The sequence below is a fragment of the Silurus meridionalis genome, chromosome 7 (genome assembly GCF_014805685.1).
Source record: "Silurus meridionalis isolate SWU-2019-XX chromosome 7, ASM1480568v1, whole genome shotgun sequence".
Lineage (NCBI taxonomy): Eukaryota > Metazoa > Chordata > Actinopteri > Siluriformes > Siluridae > Silurus > Silurus meridionalis.
In genome coordinates, this window is record NC_060890.1 from 21,910,840 (window position 1) to 21,929,816 (window position 18,977).

Here is an 18,977-nt window from a genome sequence, read left to right on the forward strand (position 1 = left end):
AAGAAAAGCTAGACATCATGAGGAGAGGTCGGCCAACCTCAAAGCTAGACAGCTTGTCTCAGCTCGGGAAAGGGTTTAATCGCCACTTCCCGACCAGTGAATACGAGCCGTACCACTGGCTTACAGCCTCTGAGGAGCAGTGCAAATTATGAGTATGCATTATGAGTCTGCATCTCTGGTGAGTATGATGTAATTTATTTCAATTCAATTCAATTCAATTCATTTAATTCAATTCATTTTTTTTGTATAGCGCTTTTAACAATGAACATTGTCTCAAAGCAGCTTTACACAGATAATGTGGTGATTAAAAGTAAATATGTTCTTTGTAAGTAAGTTTGTCCCTGATGAGCAACTGTGGCAAGGAAAAACTCCCCGAGATGGCATAAGGAAGACACCTTGAGAGGAACCAGACTCAAGAGGGAACCCATCCTCATCTGGGTTGCACCGAATGTCCATTAGTTACAGATAAACAATGTTGCGGGGTACAGTGATGATGATCAGAAGCGAACTGTATTCCTGAGTCAGTGTAGCAGACTGTTGACATTAACTACAGTCCAATCCATCCTCAAAGCTCCTTTTCTTACTCCGGAATTTCATGGAACCACCCAAGGCGTTGATGAGAAACCGTCCCAAGCTGCACAGAGTGGCCTCCAGTCGAAGAGAACACTATTCAGAGGCAGGCCTGGATGAAGTGGGAAGATCCACGGAGGGGAGAGGGGCAGGAACAGTGGTCACTGGAGCCTCAGGAGCATGTTTAACTTATTTTAAATTTCACGTTATTCGACAAATATTGGTTGTGAACTGCTGCAGATGATGTACGTGGCACAGTTGCGGTGGTAGTGTAGAGGTTTGAAGTCTTAATTGGGTTTCTTGCTTTAGTAAAATTGTAACTGTAAATTGGGATCAGACATGTTATTGTTTAACAACACACACAAAATTAGTCTGAATAGAAAACATAAAAAAAGAAAAAAATGTCTTCTTCAAACTTTCTCTCTTCAAACCTGATTTCTGTAACGCTGCTTTGAGACAATGTCTGTTGTGAAAAGCGCTATAGAAATAAACTTGACTTGACTTAACTTTCCCTGCATAAAAAAAAAACACCAATTACAGCCTGGCAAACCTTAGGCATTATAGTTGCCACCCGCATGCTTCCTGGAGCATCTCCCACAAGATGGATTGGCTTAATAGAGTATTCCTCTGTACCATACAGTCAAGCTGCTCCCACAACAGCTCAATAGGGTTCAGATCCAGAAACTGTGCTGGCCACCAGAATTCCGGCTGACTGCTTATTCTTCAAATATTGCTATTTAAAGGTGTGTTTTGAGTCATTATCCTGTTGTAGGATGAAATTAGCCCCAATCAAGTGCTGTCACTAGGGTATGTCATGGCGTTGCAAAATCCTGTGATAGCTTTCCTTCCTCAAGGTCCGTTCAACTCTGTTCTAGTCTCTTATTTTCAGTCAAGTCAAGTTTATTTCTATAGCGCTTTTCACAACAGACATTGTCTCAAAGCAGCTTTACAAAATTCAACCGTTTAGGTGAATGTGTAAAAATGTGTATTAATCCCTGATGAGCAGCCATGACGACTGTGGCAAGAAAAACTCCCATAGATGTCATGAGGAAGAAACCTTGAGAGGAACCAGACTCAAAGAGGGAACCCATCCTCGTTTGGGTGATTTTACCACCTTCAAAGCACCCCCAGACCACCACACTGCCTCCACCATGGTTGACTGAAGGTATTAAGCACTGTTCTAGCATCATTTCATTTGTTCTGCGTCGCACAAATTCTCTTCTGTTTGATTCAAAGACCTCAAACTTCAAATCATCTGTCCACAACACCACCTTCCAGTCTTCCATTGTCCAATGTCTGTGCTCTTTTGCCCATTTCAGTCTTTTGTTTTTATTGGTCAGTGTGAGATATGGCTTTTTCTTGTCAAATCTGCCATGAAGTCCAGCATCCTGAAATCTCCTCTTCACCATTGATGCTGACACTGGTGTTTGACGGGTATTATTTAGTGCAGCTGCCAGTTGAGGACCTGTGAGGCATCTTTGTCTTAAACTACACACTTTAAGATATTTGTCTTCTTGCACAGTTGTCCATCGGGGCCTCCCACTCCTTTTTCTGTCCTTGTTAAAGCCAGTTTGTGCTGCTCTCAGAAGGGAGTAGTTAACAGCATGATGAAAAGCATTTAAGTTTCCTCACAATTTCTCCCATTGAGTAGCCTTCCTTTCTAAGGACAACAATAGATTGACAGGTCTCTAATAAAAGTTCTTTCTTTCTGGCCATTTTGAACCTGTAAACAAACAAACAACTGCTGATGTTCAGATACGGTTCTCAGCTGTGCCACACAATTGCAACATGGTTTTTTTATAATTCATTAACTGTATAAAATGATTAACTTTGAATAAGTAGCCATACCAGGAGATTGATGTAGTACAGACTTGGCGATACCGGGGCTTGAACCCCTGACCTCCTGATTTCATTTTCATTTCATTTTATTTATTTGACAGGGACAATGCAAACATACATAGTGTCAAAGCAAGCTTGTCACTGAAATGCTGCATAAAAAGTTTATAGCAAATGCTAATTTTCAACTCCTGTCCCTGGTTGGGCTCTAAACACAATACAATTTACATACTAAACTACTTTAATTTAAACAAATACCATGATATGGACAATTCCTGTCCCTAGTCATACACAATAACATTTACCCATGAGATTTACCCGTAAAGTTTACATACACACATATATCATATACAACTCTTACCTACTGGTTAAAAATGAGTGCACCTTTGGTTTGTCTTTAACCAGTTTTTTAGCCTGGAAGTAAACACATTAAAGTCCAGTATAGTCTTAATGTCAGATGGTAATGAGTTCCAGAGTTTGGAGCTCTTCACAGAGAAGGTAGTCTGACCAAAACTGGTCCTACAGTATGGGATTTTACAGTCATGATTTGTAAGACCCCTAGTGACTCGAGTGCTGCTCTGTCTCTCAATAAATGAACTTAGTGGCTCAGGTACTAAATGATTAATGCACTTGTAAATTAATTTAAGAAAGCAAAAATTGCTAAAACTCTCAAAATTTATTAAATTATATTTCTTAAAAATGGTACAGTGATGGTGTCGAATTGGTTTTTTGTCCATAATTTTTATTGCTCTGTTGTATACAGAACGTATGCATTTGGTTGCAGTAGGAGTGGCTTGAGCCAATGCTGTCATGCAGTATGATATATGAGAAAAAATTATAGCATGCATGTACAGCAGGGCTGCCTGGTGCGGTATAAAACTTCTAATTAATTTAAAACAATTGAGATTACTTTGTATTGTTTTTAAAATGTTCTTTATGTGCTTATCAAATTTTAGTTGAGGATCTAAAACCAATCCTAGATATTTGAATTCTGTAACTGGATTAACTTCTTTATTTTGTATATTAATATTAAATCTTCCTTTTAAATCGAGTTTTTTAATGGAAAAGCACATAGATTTAAAACTAGTTGATTTTGGATGAGCCATTGTTGGATGTCAAACATACTAGTAGACAATACTCAGCAACCCAGAGCCACTAAGGGTATTGTGTGAAATAACATTTTTTAAATGCTATAAAAAAAAAAAAAGCCAATTTTCAAAATTGTTTTTTATAAATGTTCCTTAAATAGTGCAATAATTCTGAGCACCACACATATACGGTATGATTGACTGTGTGACACATTCTGTTCATTGTTCTTTATTAGTGTGAATTGATGTTGCTTTTCATGTTAGGTTATGATGCTAGTTTTTTAAACATTGCAAAAGTTTACATTTTTTAAACAGTTTTTGTGAGTATTTGTTAAATATGTATTTAATTCTATCTCCCACATTTTCTTACTGTAATGTTTCATTGTAGTGGAATATCACGTACGTTGGATACACACACGCGCGCACACAAGCGCACACCGATCAGGCATAACATAACATTATGACCACCTGCCTAATATTTGGCTGCCCCCATTTTGCTTCCAAAACAGTCATGACCTATGCATTAACAGCATTAACTTCTTCAGCAATTCGAGCTACAGGAGCTCGTCTATTGGATTGACCCACACGGCCAGCCATCGCTCCCCATCTACATCAATGAAGCTTGGCCACCCATGACCCTGTCGCTGGCATATAAATACAGTACATATATAAATATACACACACAACTGACCAGTTGAGGGTTAAGGGCTTTGCCCAAAGGCTGAGCAGTGGCAGCTTGGTGATGTTCAGATTTGAACTAGTGATCTACCTTTTCATAGTCCAATGTCTTAACCACTGAGCCACAACCTCCATATATTAAATTCTATAAAATTCTAAATTAAAAACATCCCTCTGTGTAGAAAATGTTCAACCCTAGTCTATAAATCAGTATCATTTTGATTAATTCTAATTAACTAAAAGTAAAAAACAAGTTATTTGGACCACAGTGCAGACAGACCCATTTTTAAATTCTTCTTAGAAACGTCCCTGTAATGTCCTGGAATCCCATGCTGTGTGTAATCCCACCCTGCTCTGCATTCCCGGGATAGGCAGACACAAGGATAAAGTGCTTACTGAAGATGAATCAATGGAGAGTGAGAATAACTCCTACTCCGACCACAGGTAATGTTTAACACTGCTGACATGCTCGATTCACTCACCATGCTCCAGAAAAGAGAAAACTGAGAGTGATGGATAGACATGGAGGTTTAGCATTTGATAATGTTGACAGAAGTGAGAGAGAGAGAGAGAGAGAGAGAGAGAGAATGAAAGGAAGAGGGAGTTTAAAGATACTTTAAACAGGTGCATCTGTTTCCAGCATGTGTGAACGATAGAGAGTAGATGGATTCGCACATAAAAGTGAGACAATTTCATTTCTAAGCAAATCCACTTTAGTAAATATAAAAGCACAGGCAACGGTGCAGACGGTTAAATCTGATAACATTTACTTCACTTAGATCAGACCCAATAATATAGCCACATTATTTGGTCATAAAATCACTCATGAAGCTACAGTATTTTGCCCCTGCTCTATTCTCAGTATTGCAGGGCACATGCTGACTTGCATTGCTAGTTAAATCTATAATGAAGCTAGTTGGTGTTAAATCTATAATGATCTCAGACGTTGAGGTAATTTATAAATTGCTCAGAAGCACCTGGTTCCACAACTCCAACTGACTGTATAAGATTGTAGAAAGGACATTAGTCACAATCACACATGCCAGTGTTCATGATATTTTCTTACCCTCTGGTGTCTGTAATGTTTTTATGATTTGTAATCACATGCTTGGTGTCACCCAGATGAGGATGGGTTCCCCTTTTGAGTCTGGTTCCTCTCAAGGTTTCTTTCTTATATCATCCTATGGAGTTTTTCCTTGCTACATTTGGCCCAGGCTTGCTTATCAGGAAGAAATACACATACATTTCAATATAAGTGAAGATGGATGGATGGATGGATGGATGGATGGATGGATGGATGGATGGATGGATGGATGGATGGATGGATGGATGGATGGATAGATAGATAGATAGATAGATAGATAGATAGATAGATAGATAGATAGATAGATAGATAGATAGATAGATAGATAGATAGATAAGATTTTCTCCAAACCATATAAGAACCTGCACTAAAAAACCCACAAACAAGGTATATTGCCTCTGGCTGTGAGCCTTTGTTTGCTAGTTGTGCCTTGTATTTAAATCTTAGATGCAATGTGATTGATTTTATTGCAATTTTTCGTACACACACACACACACACACACACACACACACACACACACACACACACACACACACACACACACGCACCTGGCTTCCAGGTCCCAGAGGGTGTTGTCGTCTGAGATCCACGGGTTTGATGGTTCAGGTGAGGTTAAGAAAGGATCGTACTCAATGTACTGCTCTGTGTAGCCCAACAAACTGCCAATAATCAAATAAAAAAAGAGCATCATAAAGGCATCATAAGGGTGTTGTAGACTTTCCATAAGGCACTGTATTTTACAGGCATGATACACATTTACTAGCACATCACCACAAATACTTTCAGACACATCGCTGGAGTATAAAACGCACCTTTCTGCAACTTTGGACATTTTTAATCGATGTCTGTCCATCTGCGCTTGCCAATACTGTATCTGAAAGCAAATCAAAGACACAGACAGATTATTATATTCACAGCAGCTCCAGGTTGATCACGTTAACTAGTCCAGCACATGATTAGCATTAATTCAAACTAAAAATAAAAGTCATGTTTGTGCTACATTGAAAGAGCTGCTACAGTCACAGAAATGCACTTAAGCTCGGTAAGTAAACTGCTATAACAAAGTGTGCAGGCTGCTGTAACTTAACATGCTTTATCACACTTATAATGGTGTCTATGAACTATTTGTAATGTATCAGATACAGTCATAAATTACGATATCAAATGCTGTGACTGTAATTATATAAACTGATATAAACAGGTTAAGGATAACACGTGAGACCAGAGACTGACATGACAATGCTGATAAATTTCCAATCATCTTGAAAATCACAATGCTGATGAAATAAAAATTTAAATGCACAAAAACTACCGGAATCTCTGAATCTAAATGTGGATAAACTACCAGACTGTCTGACATTGCGATGCTGATAAACTATCAGACTTTCTAACAGCACAATGCTTTCAGACTGACATTAAAATGATGATAAACTAGTAGACTTACTGACATCACATTGTTGAAAAACCTCTAGACTTCTCCAACAGCACAATTTTGATAAACTACCAGACTGTCTGACATCACAATGATGATAATTTACCAGACTGTCTGGCATCACAATGATTGTATGACATTACATTGCTAATAAAGTACCTGACTGCCTGACATTATAATCATGCTAAACTACCAGACTCTCTTAAAATCATAATGCTGATAAACTACAATACTCTCTGATGTTACAATGATGATAAACTACCAGACTGTCTGACATCACAATGATGATAAATTACCTGACTGTCTGGCATCACAATGATGATAAACTATCAGATTATATGACATTACATTGCTGATAAAGAATCTGACTGCCTGACATTATAATCATGCTAAACTACCAGACTTTCTCAAAATTACCAGACTCTCATAATGCTAATAAACTGCAATACTCTCTGATGTTACAATGATGATAAACTACCAGACTCAATGACATCACATTGCTGAAAAACATCCAGACTCTCTAACAGCACAATGCTGATAAACTACCAGACTATTCTTCTTCTACTGCCTAATATTACAATGATAATAGCTGCTAGACTTTCTAAAAAACACAATGCTGATAAACTACCATACTAACTTTAAATCGCAATGCTGATGAACTCACAAGATCTGACATTAAAATGCTTAAAAGCTCCCAGAATCTAACAGACTGTCTGAATATCACAATACTAATAAACTACCAGACTCTCAAACATCACAATGCTGATGTACTCCTAGACTCTGTCACTTCAGAATGCTTATAACCATCCAGCATCCAGAATCTCTGACTTCCCAGTGACACTGTTATTTATTTAGCACTCTGTACATTACAGATTATCTGATACCAGGTTCACATTCAGAGAATGCATGTGAACTTGTGAGAGAGTGTGTACCTGTTCCTGTAGCTCCTCCTCAGTGGGCTCCTTAATCTCAGGTGTGCTGGTGTGTGTGGGACTGTGACCGCGGACATCATTCTGTAGCCCATACACCGACTAAACACCACAAAACATAAAAAATACATTTATGTGAAGGCGCAAAATGTAACATTGACTATATATATTTTTTTTAACCCTTTTCCCATGAGTCTAGCATTCAACTTTATATTTTAAACCTTCTCAAATTTACCTTCCGTGTTTTGTGAGGTTGTTTCATCCTGGACGATTTCTTGATGTCAGCTTCAGTCGTATTCACGCAGCCAGGCTGTGATCAGTCACATAGAAAACACATGAATCATTAATCTGAGACACCTTCTTCTTATTCTTCTTATTACAAAGCAAACGAACGGAACACAAGTTTACAGGAAAACCAAAGAAGCAGCAGCAGCAGCATCTCTGTTCTACTGCTTCGTGCTTAGATTGGTGATGAAATGAACGGTAATTCTGACAGTTGTCTGGTCAGGGTTCAGTGAAACTAATCACTTCCTATTTCGGTCACGAGCAGAGTTGACGTGTAATACCAATACCAAGTTTTTTCCGATTTGGAAACAAATGATAACAGCTACAATATAAGTTTAACTAAAGGCTATAGTCATGTCACATTGCTTTTATAAACCAGACAACTGTTACAATTGATGTATCAGATGCTTTTAAACATTTTCAGTACAATTTAAATATTTTGTAAATCGCCAGTTTACTCAGAAGGACCACAGGTTGCATGAACAGATCTGCATTTAAGCATCCATCACTAAAGAGTACACCTCAGCAATGATGGAACTGTAATGAATAGACATTTGGTGCCTCGCAAGGTTTCTTCCTCATGCCATATCAGAAGGTTTATCCTTGCCTTGCTACTGGCTTGCTCATTAGGGATAAACTTACAATTGTAAAGAAAAGACTTATAGGCACTAAACTTATACATTCTTATACATTCTTCTTAATGCAACTTTATAACCACTTTATCTCTGTAAAGCTGCTTTAAGACAATGGCTGTTGATAAAAGCGCTCTACGAATAAAATGAATTAAATTGAATAGATACCTTTCACATTTAAGAGGCCTAACTGCTAATTGTCCCTCACTAGTGCAGCAGTGATGAGTGCTGGATAGATTAAAGAAGTTAAAATATATTTTTTTCAGGCTGGGTATGAAATAAGAAATTTCAGAAATTTCAGAAATCTGAGGGCTGCCTGGGACAGCAAGTCCTTCTCTGATAACATGGCTATATAAGGCTATAATGATTCGTCGAGTAGTTTGAGTAATTCAATTTAAAAAATTTATCGTTTTGTGTTTTCCACGGACCATTATTACTGACGCACGGCCCGCTAAACTCTGGAGCGCTCTGGACAGCTAACACAGAAGATGTGCAGAATGAAAAAATGGTGGAATGGGGAGAACACGGTGATGAGAGAGAAGATTCAGACCAAAGAAAACGCCAGAAAGTTTCCAAAATTTGGAATGATTTCAAACTAAAACATCAAGAAAAAAAACATACAGTGCGGTTACCATTTTTAAAGCAATTTGAAATACATTTTAATCTTTTTATTTATATACAGTGCATTCAAAAAGTCCCTCTGCAGGTCCCTGAAGGTCCTTTCAACAATTTAAGTTTTTTAGCTTCCCAATGGTGTGTTACTCTCTCAAAATAGGGCCGTTACAGGCTCTTTTTAGTGCTATAATCCAAAGAAACACTTTATAAACACTTACACTAATTGTTTACTAGCATACATTTGATGATCTGTAAAAAATGCCATCACAACACAAATGTCATAACTTTTCAACACTGTCTTCTCAGAGGGGTTTCCGATGTTTGAATACATTTGAAATTGATTAATATCGTTGTAAATATATTTAATTCTATCAAGTGATAATATCTAGTGTAAAAAGTGCTATACATATCAAATTGAAATCAACTGCATTATCGAGAGCACATTTGACATAAGGAGCATAATTACAGCTCTCATGACAGTTAGCGGTAAGGCTAATGCAACGCTCATATAACCGGACAGCTCATGACATCTGCCGTGACATGTTGATGATATGGTGAGGTAAATCTTGATTGCGGAGATTAAATAAACTGTTACAGAGTGGGAACATCACTGTAATTCAATTATTATTCATGACATAAATCTTAGACAATTCAAAGTGCTGGTGCTGAAAACCAGTCTGCCATTTCTAATTATGCAGCCTATCAGATCAGACAGACATCCGTGGAGTTGAGTGTGTGTGTGTGTGTGTGTGTGTGTGTGTGTGTGTGTGTGTGTGCGTGTGTGTGTGCGTGTGTGTGCGTGTGTGTGTGTGTGTGTGGTCAGGCTGCTAAATCTGTAGTGTACAAATGAGGATAAGAAACAGGACCCAGAGCTGGACAAGGGTGGTTTTTTGTGTGTGTGTGTGTGTGTGTGTGTGTGTGTGTGTGTGTGTGTGTGTGTGTGTGTGTGTGTGTGTGAGAATGTGTGTGTGTGTGTGTGTGTGTGTGTGTGCGTGTGTATGGGTGTGTCACTAAAAGTATAATCAAGTTGCTGTAGTGCAGACAGAAAACAGACAGGCAGAGAGAGAAAAGAAAGAGAGAGAGAGAGAGAGAGAGAGAGAGAGAGAGAGAGAGAGAGAGAGAGAAATGTATATAGGTAGATAGATAGATAGATAGATAGATAGATAGATAGATAGATAGATAGATAGATAGATAGATAGAGCAGACAGACAGACAGACAGACAGACAGACAGACAGGTAGAGTAGACAGACAGACAGACAGACAGGCAGACAGAAAAACTGATAGAACATTTTCTTGTTATTTTAAAATAACATTTCTAAATTACAAAATAGTGATAAGGCCAATACATCTAGAGTAGGCTATATAACTATTTTGACCTCAGCTGACCAAACCTTTAACAAGCAATAATAACAATCTTTCTACTAATTATACAAAAGTATACAAGGTTAAATTATCCACCTCTGTTTTTTAATCTCTCCATACCTACATGTTGACCAACAACAGGATAGTTGTATATCAAGTCAATTCACTGCCAGTGTAATTACTGCCACTTCCCCTTTACTAGCTATCAATCTGAAATATAAAGTGTAATACATGCAGCTACCGCCATCATTTCACACTGCAGTTTGCATCTTAACACACGTGTTACTGTAACTGCACTATTCAGTACATGTGAGCTCACAAGTGCTCTGCTAAAACCGATCTAACTGATGATAAAGCTCATTCGAACAAAAGTTGGAACTCATATGTCTGCATCTTAGTGTACAGTAGGTCTGCATCAGTGTTAAATCAACATGCGGATTAAAAAATATAGAAAAAAGGACAATATAAAGCCGCGTTGAGAGAAGAGGCTACTTCTGATTATATACACCTTAATGACTCACAGTGCTGTGAAAATCAATCGAGAATGGAATCTACAGTACATGTTTAATTAGTTTAATTCATATTCATAATATTCGATCTCTGAAAAGTCCCAGTCTAATTGGATCTCATTTACATGCGTCCTTCTATTCATTAGGAAAAAAAAAAAAGCATCACTATTAATTACACTCATTTGCATTGGATTTTTCATTCATTAAAATGAGGCTCACATTAATGTGCTCTCATTTCCTGGTTCTTCAGAAGTCTCCCATATGCCTTAGTGCAGGTTTTCATCGCACCACTGGACAGATTTAATTCATTTCACTGCCACAAACTTTATTTACTTATTTAAATAGAAAGTCACTTGCGCAGTAAATAAGTGGTTCTCTTATTGACTGGTTAAAATCGTATTGAAAATGAATTCTGTTGTCTTCTGCAAAATCGGTGTCTTAACCTATATGGTAATAAAATCGATTTATAACGCAAGTCATAAAATTCTGGATGGCAACAGGAAACCGATCATTAACTATTTGGTCTGAAACATAAACATTACATCAACTTCTTCTTTCGGCATCTTCCATTAGGGGTCACCACAGCGGATCATCCGTCTCCATACTACTCTGTCCTGTACATCTGCCTCTTTCACCTCAACTACCTGCATGTCTTCCCTCACCACATCCATTAACCTCCTCCTTGGCCTTCCTCTTTTCCTCCTTACTGTTGGCTCCATCCTCAGCATTCTTCTACTGATATACCCCATGTCCCTCCTCTGCACATGTCCAAACCATCTCAATCTCGCCTCTCTCACCTTGTCTCCAAAACGTCCTACATGCTCTGTCCCTCTAATAAACTCATTTCTAATCCTGTCCCTCATCGTCACTCCCAACGAAAACCTCAACATCTTCAGCTCTGCTACCTCCAGCTCCACCTCCTGTCTTTTACTCAATGCCACTGTCTCTAAACCATACAACATCTCAGGTCTCACCACAGTCCTATAAACTTTTCCTTTCACTTGTTAGCCAACAGGGTACCGGTGGAAATTGGGCAAAATAAAGACCCACTACAGTCAATGACTTGAATCTAATGTGAGTTATAGTCTCTCGTAGCAAAAAATCTACTGTTATAATGTCATTTATGATGATGAGGGAAATCGCAAGATTCAGAATTCAGACAGTAAGCGGCATGCATTAAACAACTTTCGATTAAACAGCATTTTGTTTTCTGGCGTGTGTCTTGTCCGTCTCCATTTTTCTGTCTTGTGAGTTTAGCTTGTTTATTCTATGCCTATCAATCAATCAGTGCAGTAGCTTCCGGGGCACGATTTTTTCCCCCTTGCATTATTTTTATTTATTACTCAGTAATGGATATGATCTAAAATGTAGACAATTACAATACTTCAGACAAAACATACTTAAGTAAAAGTAAAAATGTTTAATTTTTAAAACTAATTGAAAAAGGAGAAGTACTGTATCAAAACAATGAGCATGAATCCCACATAATTTAAGAGCGATTTCCATTGCTGTCTATTTGTATATATGGAGGCTGTGATGATATTAGTTAACACTAATTATTCTGTTTAATGATTCTTGTATTTGTTTGGAGATTTTACTGTTGATTTAATACTCCATATTCAAGTACACAGCTAAGTCTATTGGAATACAGAATAAACATACATAAGTAAACTCACAGGCAGTGATGTGCGATAAAAACAGTGAGATTAAGATGTTAGTAAGTGTGACGGATATAAAAAAAAAAAAAAACAGATATATGATATAGAGTATGATGCAGCATCTCACCACAGGTCTGTGCACATCCCAGAATGCTCGTTCTTGACTGTCCAGAATCTTGCGCTCGATTTTGTCCCGTTTTTTATCCACTCTAAAAATAAAAGGAAGGAATAAAAATGTAACAGCAGAACACAGATAAGTGCTTGGAACTGTAATTAATGGACATTCGGTGTTGAGGATGGGTTCCCTTTTCAGTCTGGTTCCTCTCATGGTTTCTAACTCATACCATCTCAGGGAGTTTTTTTCTTGCCACAGTCACCAATGGCTCACAAACTTATACTGTCTTTAATAACCGTTTTACCCTGAAACGCTTCTTTGAGACAATGTTCATTGTTAAAAGCTCTTTACAAATAAATATGAATTGAATTAAACTGAAAAAAATGGAAGCATCATCCATTTTTGGTCCTGATATACAGTCAATAGGTGATATAGAGTATCTGTCAAAAGTTTGAAAAACACTCAGCCTTTTATGGTTTTTGAGAGACAAATGCATGTTTTTTTTTTGTTTATAAGCAACAAACTAGTCAAAGAAAAACAAATGAATTAGACAGTGAATGACTTGAAGAAAGTTCTATAGACAGAATGAGTTAAAATTTAACATTATTCGCTCCAAAAGAAGAACTTGTGTAGGACAGAGAACAGGGGAGATGATGTTTGCAGACTGTCTCAGCCCAACAGTCAAACATGGAGGTGGAAATGTAATAAATTGGGGTTGTTTTGGAGCAGGAAAGGTTTAAGACATTACGGGTGAAAGAAAAACTCACTAACATGGCTACCATTCCATATTTCAACACCATGCAATTCCGTCTGGATTATGGCCCATTGGAACCAACTTCACTGTCCAACAAGACAATTAAGCGTTATTTAGAGAGCAAACAGTCGTCTGGAGTGCTATCTATCACGGAACGGCCTGCCCAGTTACCGCACTTAAATCCTATTGAACTGTTTTACAAGATTTATGACAAAGTATTTCAGCTAAATGTTTGGAAAAACAACTGTCTGGATGCCAAGAGTGTGTATTTGTTGTTATTTATGCTAAGTGAGGATTTTTAAATAAAAATAATGTGGAACATTTGTACATTTATAGATATTTTTTGGCAAAAATTAATCTCCATACTGTTACATTACCCAGTTTATTACATAGAAACAAAAAGAACATGTATGTGTCTCTGAAAAACCAAAAAAGTCATTTGACAAAGTTTCTGGTCCATAAAATAGTATAACTACAGACACAAAACATTTCACACTAACAATGTAAATCTGCCGCAGATACAATTTACTATCAAATGTCTACAGAGTGAAGATTTTTTTGTCCTATAACCACATCAACAAGTGACATCACTGAACAATCAAATGCAGTTCGAAGCAGATATTTTGAAGTTATCTTCAGGTACTTTTCACATTAGCCTCATAGCTTCTTGCAGTATAAATCTTAAAGATGGAAATATATATATGGATTTATAGTTTAAAAGCAGGAGATGTGGAACCATGTGGTTTAAACCCTGGAGTTTTTCAGTTTATGGTTGTGTTGTTGCATCTGTTCATACTTACTTAGCTTGTGCTTCTGCTTGCATAAATATAAACTCCCATTTCCGTGCAAAAGCTCTCTGTAGCCGTGCTAAACTCTCCTGGAAACACACAAACAGCCACGGATATATTCAAATAATCCTTGATGAATTTTTACCACATATTTGGCATATTTAAATATTGATATTTGTGCTTTATTTTGATTTAAAAACTTTTTCTTGTGTTTTTTTCCTGAGATATTCCTACTGCAGGCTCTTTTTTCTCCACTTGCTCCAGTTTGCTATTGACCTTTGCTATAGAGCTTGACTTTATTCCCCAGACGTTGATCCATAAAGACAAATCCACTTCTGTTATAGGATCACAATGATCAGCTTTAGGGAGTTAATTTTTTATAAAATTAATTTGTTTCATAGCAAAAACACAGAATACAGTTATAGTAAAATTATTCTAATTGTAATTAAAATTCAAATAATTTTTAAAACTTGGGTTAATTTTTTATTAAATGCTAAGTGATTTAATTTTACGCTATATAGACAAAAGTATTGGGACACCAGACCTTTCCAGCCATATGTGTTTCTTCTCCAACATTTTACCACAAAGCTGGAGACACCCATGCCTCTGCATGCTGTAGCATTAGATTTCCCTTAACTTAAACTAGGGGACCCAAACTCTGTTCTAGCATGATTATTCTCCTGTGCACAAAACCTGGGTGCTGGGTTACTGATCAGAAGATTGGAGGTTCAAGCCTCGGTATCATCAAGCTGCCACTCTTGGCCCTTAACACTCTGTGCTCCAGGGGTGCTGTATCATGTCTAACCAAAAGATTTGTTTAGTCTCAGTTTACTCAAATTGGCAACTTGATCGTTTTGCTGTTTGTGACAAAAATTCAGTGGAATGAAATAGCTAATGTATTTGTTTTTATTTGTATTATTTTATATTATTTTGTAATGTACACTGAAGCTGATCAAATAAAGCTGATTCAACAACTTCTCAAATCTTCTGAGGATTTTAATGATTTACTGAGTCAAACAAACAACAAGAAATCTAATAAATGTGTAACAAATAAAGGCATTTTCTTGGTTTGACTCACATATCTGAGTCATTTAAAAATATATAGCATTCTACCTACTACCAACAGATATACTTTTCTGATCTGATTTATTTTGGATTATTCAGAAATCTTTGTGACAACAATTGACTCAACTCTCCTCAAATGAAATCAGTGGTGTATTGTTTTTTTCAATCAGCAAAACTAGAAAAAGATGCACAGCACAGCACATTTATTTCTCCTTTAACAAAAGGAGGAGGAAAAATAGGAAAAAAGAAAAAGCAAAGAGAGGTAATGGAATTGAATGTCTGTGAGCAGAGGCTCACGGGTGTACAATAAAGTGCTGATGAGGAGGCGTGGAAGGAAAACATCAAGGAAAAGGGAGATGCTTACAGCTTCATAGTCAGCAAGTTCCAGCCGGGCTTTATTCTGCATCGTCCGCTTACAGAGGTAAACAGCTGGCGAGAGAGAGAGAGAGAGGGAGAGAGAGAGAAAGAGAGAGAGAGATTAATGAACACTTTCTTTTTATTTATCCAGTTTTTATATATACACTGTATGTAGATAGATAGATATTTACATTTATGGAATTAGGCAAACTCCTTTATCTAGAGCGAATTACATTGATCTCATTTATACAACTGAGCAACTATGGGGTAAGGGCCTTGCTCAGGGGCCCAGGAGTGGCAGCTTAGCGTGACTGGGATTTAAATTGACAACCTTCGGATCTTTTGAGTCTGGTTCCTCTCAAGGTTTCTTTCTCATATTGTCCTATTGAGTTTTTTCTTGCTACATTTGGCCCAGGCTTGCTTATCAGGAACAAATACATTTCAATTTAAGTGAAGAGGGAGAGAGAGAGAGAGAGAGAGAGAGAGAGAGAGAGAGAGAGATAGATCAGTAGATAGATAGATAATTATTTCAGTATTATTGGTATTCAGTACATTTCTAAATAATTATTGACATTTACTTTGACCAAACAAATGTATACATTTCCAGATGTTCCACTCTATTTGAAATAAGAAATACTCCCCATAAATAACAGCTTTAAACACTCTAGGCATTCAGACAGTTCTTTTCTCCAAACGTTCAGCTGAAATACTTTGCCATGCTTCTCATAAAACCTGTCAAAGATGCTCTTTACTAGTTGGATATTTCTTTCTGATCTTGTGATCTAGTTCATCCCACAGCAGTTCAATAAGGTCTAGGAGCGGTGACTATGCAGGTAATTCCATGATAAATAACAATCCAGCTGAATATTTAATACACTTTTTAATTATATTGATTCAATTGAGTAATCAATTAAAAAGGCACAAATTTAATTGATTGAATACATTTAAATAAATAGAAAAAATTATAGTTTACATTTGTTAGACCCCATTTGGGTAATACATATGTGTGTGTGTGTGTGTGTGTGTGTGTGTGTGTGTGTGTGTGTGTGTGTGTGTGTGTACTTAACGGTTCTACTTATTTCAGCATACTTGAACAAATGCCTTCATTCCTTTCATCCTTTTTTATTCACTCCCTCGATATGTGGAATTTTATTCTTTTAAGAAAATTTCTTGAAGCTGGATATAAAATGCTAAAGAATCCACTTCCTTGTTAGCGGCTAATGCTAGCGCTATGTATTCTTTAGCGTTTTAATGCATGTGAAAAACACATCATATTTCCGGTATGAAGTGAGTAGCCACAGTGACACTGCTCTAAATCTAGTTTCTTTTTTATACCCCTGGCATTGTTCTGTATGTTTTCAAGTTTAATAAATATTTAAAAAATGCACTCAAAGTGCAAGGTGGAAACTAAAACTTCCGATTCACCACTTAATATGTTCTTGAGGTAACTTGGATAGAAAATATGCATCGCACATTAAAAGGACTGCATTTGGTAGACATGCGTACTGGACCGAAAGCCCTGTACCGAAATATTTCGGTACAAATACTTGCACCGTTACACCCCTAGTGTTGACGTATGAAATGGTAGCCATTTAGCTCCAACCTCCGTGTTTGACTGTGGGTGGGACAGTCTGCTAACATCTGTCCTGCTCTCTGTATTACATAAGTTCTTTTGGACACTGTGAATATTGCAATATCTAAATATAAAACAATCTCCTATAGACGACATAGAAATCAGTGCATTAACCAAGTTTTAACATTTAATTATTTTCCGCGGTGTTGTAAACTATCTCAAGTATAATTACTGATATACATTATAATCTGTACAATATTGATTAACTTATAACAACAATCATTTCTATGGTTTCTATACTGATTCCTGAACTTTTTCCTCTAAACAAAAAAGACACCATCTAGAATTAACTTGTTTATTTACCCAACATCATTACGTTATTAAAAAATAACAAACAAAACCAAAAATACACAAACATTTGAAGACATTTTTCAGGTAAACTATTTGTAACAATTGAATAATTCGTAACTTCTTAATCCTTCCGCATCCCCTCGTGCTTCAGCTAGCTAAAATACACAAGAGGTTTGTAAAACACTGTTCACCTGTAGGTGTCCCTATTACAAAATAATTATGCAACTTAATTAATTTGAAAGTAAATAATCCTAATTCAATGCAAAATATTTAATAAAAACAATACCTTTCTATAAATTAAATAACTGAAGTATTTAGAAAGAAACAACATCTTTCTGTGGCAGCTACAGTTCCTAAATTTATTGACTTGGTGTAACGGGTGAAATATGTTGTGGCTCCTTTAAGAGCAGAGGGCATTTTGGGAATAGCCCTCCGCCGCATTTTTTCCGGTATTACTGTATGTGTGCAAGGCCGAGGAATATGTCCTTATTATTTTCTGATGCTCATTGCTAAGTTTTTTTGACTAACCCGTAACGCTGTTGCCAGGAAAAATAAAAAAGCACGAGTTTTGGAAACCTGTCTGTGCTTATATGATTTCTGTTGCAACTGGAGTTAGCGAGCTCTCCCTTCACCCAGACTCAACACGCTACAACGGCTTATAGCTAAACAGTAGCCGACCAAGAAAGTGATTGTTCACCGTCTTCCTCCTTCCTTTCACAACTATTTCTATTTCTCAAAAGTTAATCTTTTTGCATCATTGTGTGTTTAAAAATCACCATTGGTGGAAGTTTTTTCTCCCGATGCCGTGCAGCTCAGAACAAAGGTGAGGTGCGTTTTTTCGTTTCCGTTCGGAAATCTAATTGGTCTAATGTTATTCAGTTCAGTTCAATTCAATTCAATTTAGTTCAGTTCAGTTCAGTTCATTTAAATTCAATTAAAATCAATACAATGTCTGTTTAGTGATTTTATCAGTGTACATTTTCCTAAAGCAGCTTTAAATATTTAAGTATATAAATTTAAATACTTTAAATATAAAAAACTTTCTTTCGGCTTCTCCCATTAGGGGTCGCCACAGCGGATCATCTGTATTCGTGATCCGCATGTTCGATTTGGCACGTTTTTACGCTGGATGCCCTTCCTAACGCAACCTTCCACATTTATCCATGCTTGGGACCGGCACTAAGAGTGTACTGGCTTGTGCAACCCTAATGGCTGAGTTCTAAATACTTTGAATATAAATTTAAAATTTATAAATCAATTCATGTAGATTTATTCCTAATGACCAAGTCTGTGA

The 18,977-nt window shown here is 36.9% G+C and overlaps 1 protein-coding gene across 7 annotated transcripts in view; it reads right to left on the minus strand.

Annotated features, from left to right (window-relative positions):
• Window positions 1-18,977, minus strand: part of rgs7b (regulator of G protein signaling 7b) — a 151,157-nt gene that overhangs the window by 12,030 nt on the left and 120,150 nt on the right. For all 7 annotated transcript variants that reach the window (XM_046854590.1, XM_046854584.1, XM_046854588.1 and 4 more), the window contains 7 exons: window positions 15,767-15,831; window positions 14,350-14,426; window positions 12,808-12,889; window positions 7,854-7,928; window positions 7,622-7,720; window positions 6,070-6,131; window positions 5,806-5,916 (listed from right to left, as the gene is read on the minus strand). In XM_046854590.1, coding sequence (XP_046710546.1) covers window positions 5,806-5,916; window positions 6,070-6,131; window positions 7,622-7,720; window positions 7,854-7,928; window positions 12,808-12,889; window positions 14,350-14,426; window positions 15,767-15,831 — 571 coding nt within the window. The remainder of the gene's footprint in view (window positions 1-5,805; window positions 5,917-6,069; window positions 6,132-7,621; window positions 7,721-7,853; window positions 7,929-12,807; window positions 12,890-14,349; window positions 14,427-15,766; window positions 15,832-18,977) is intronic.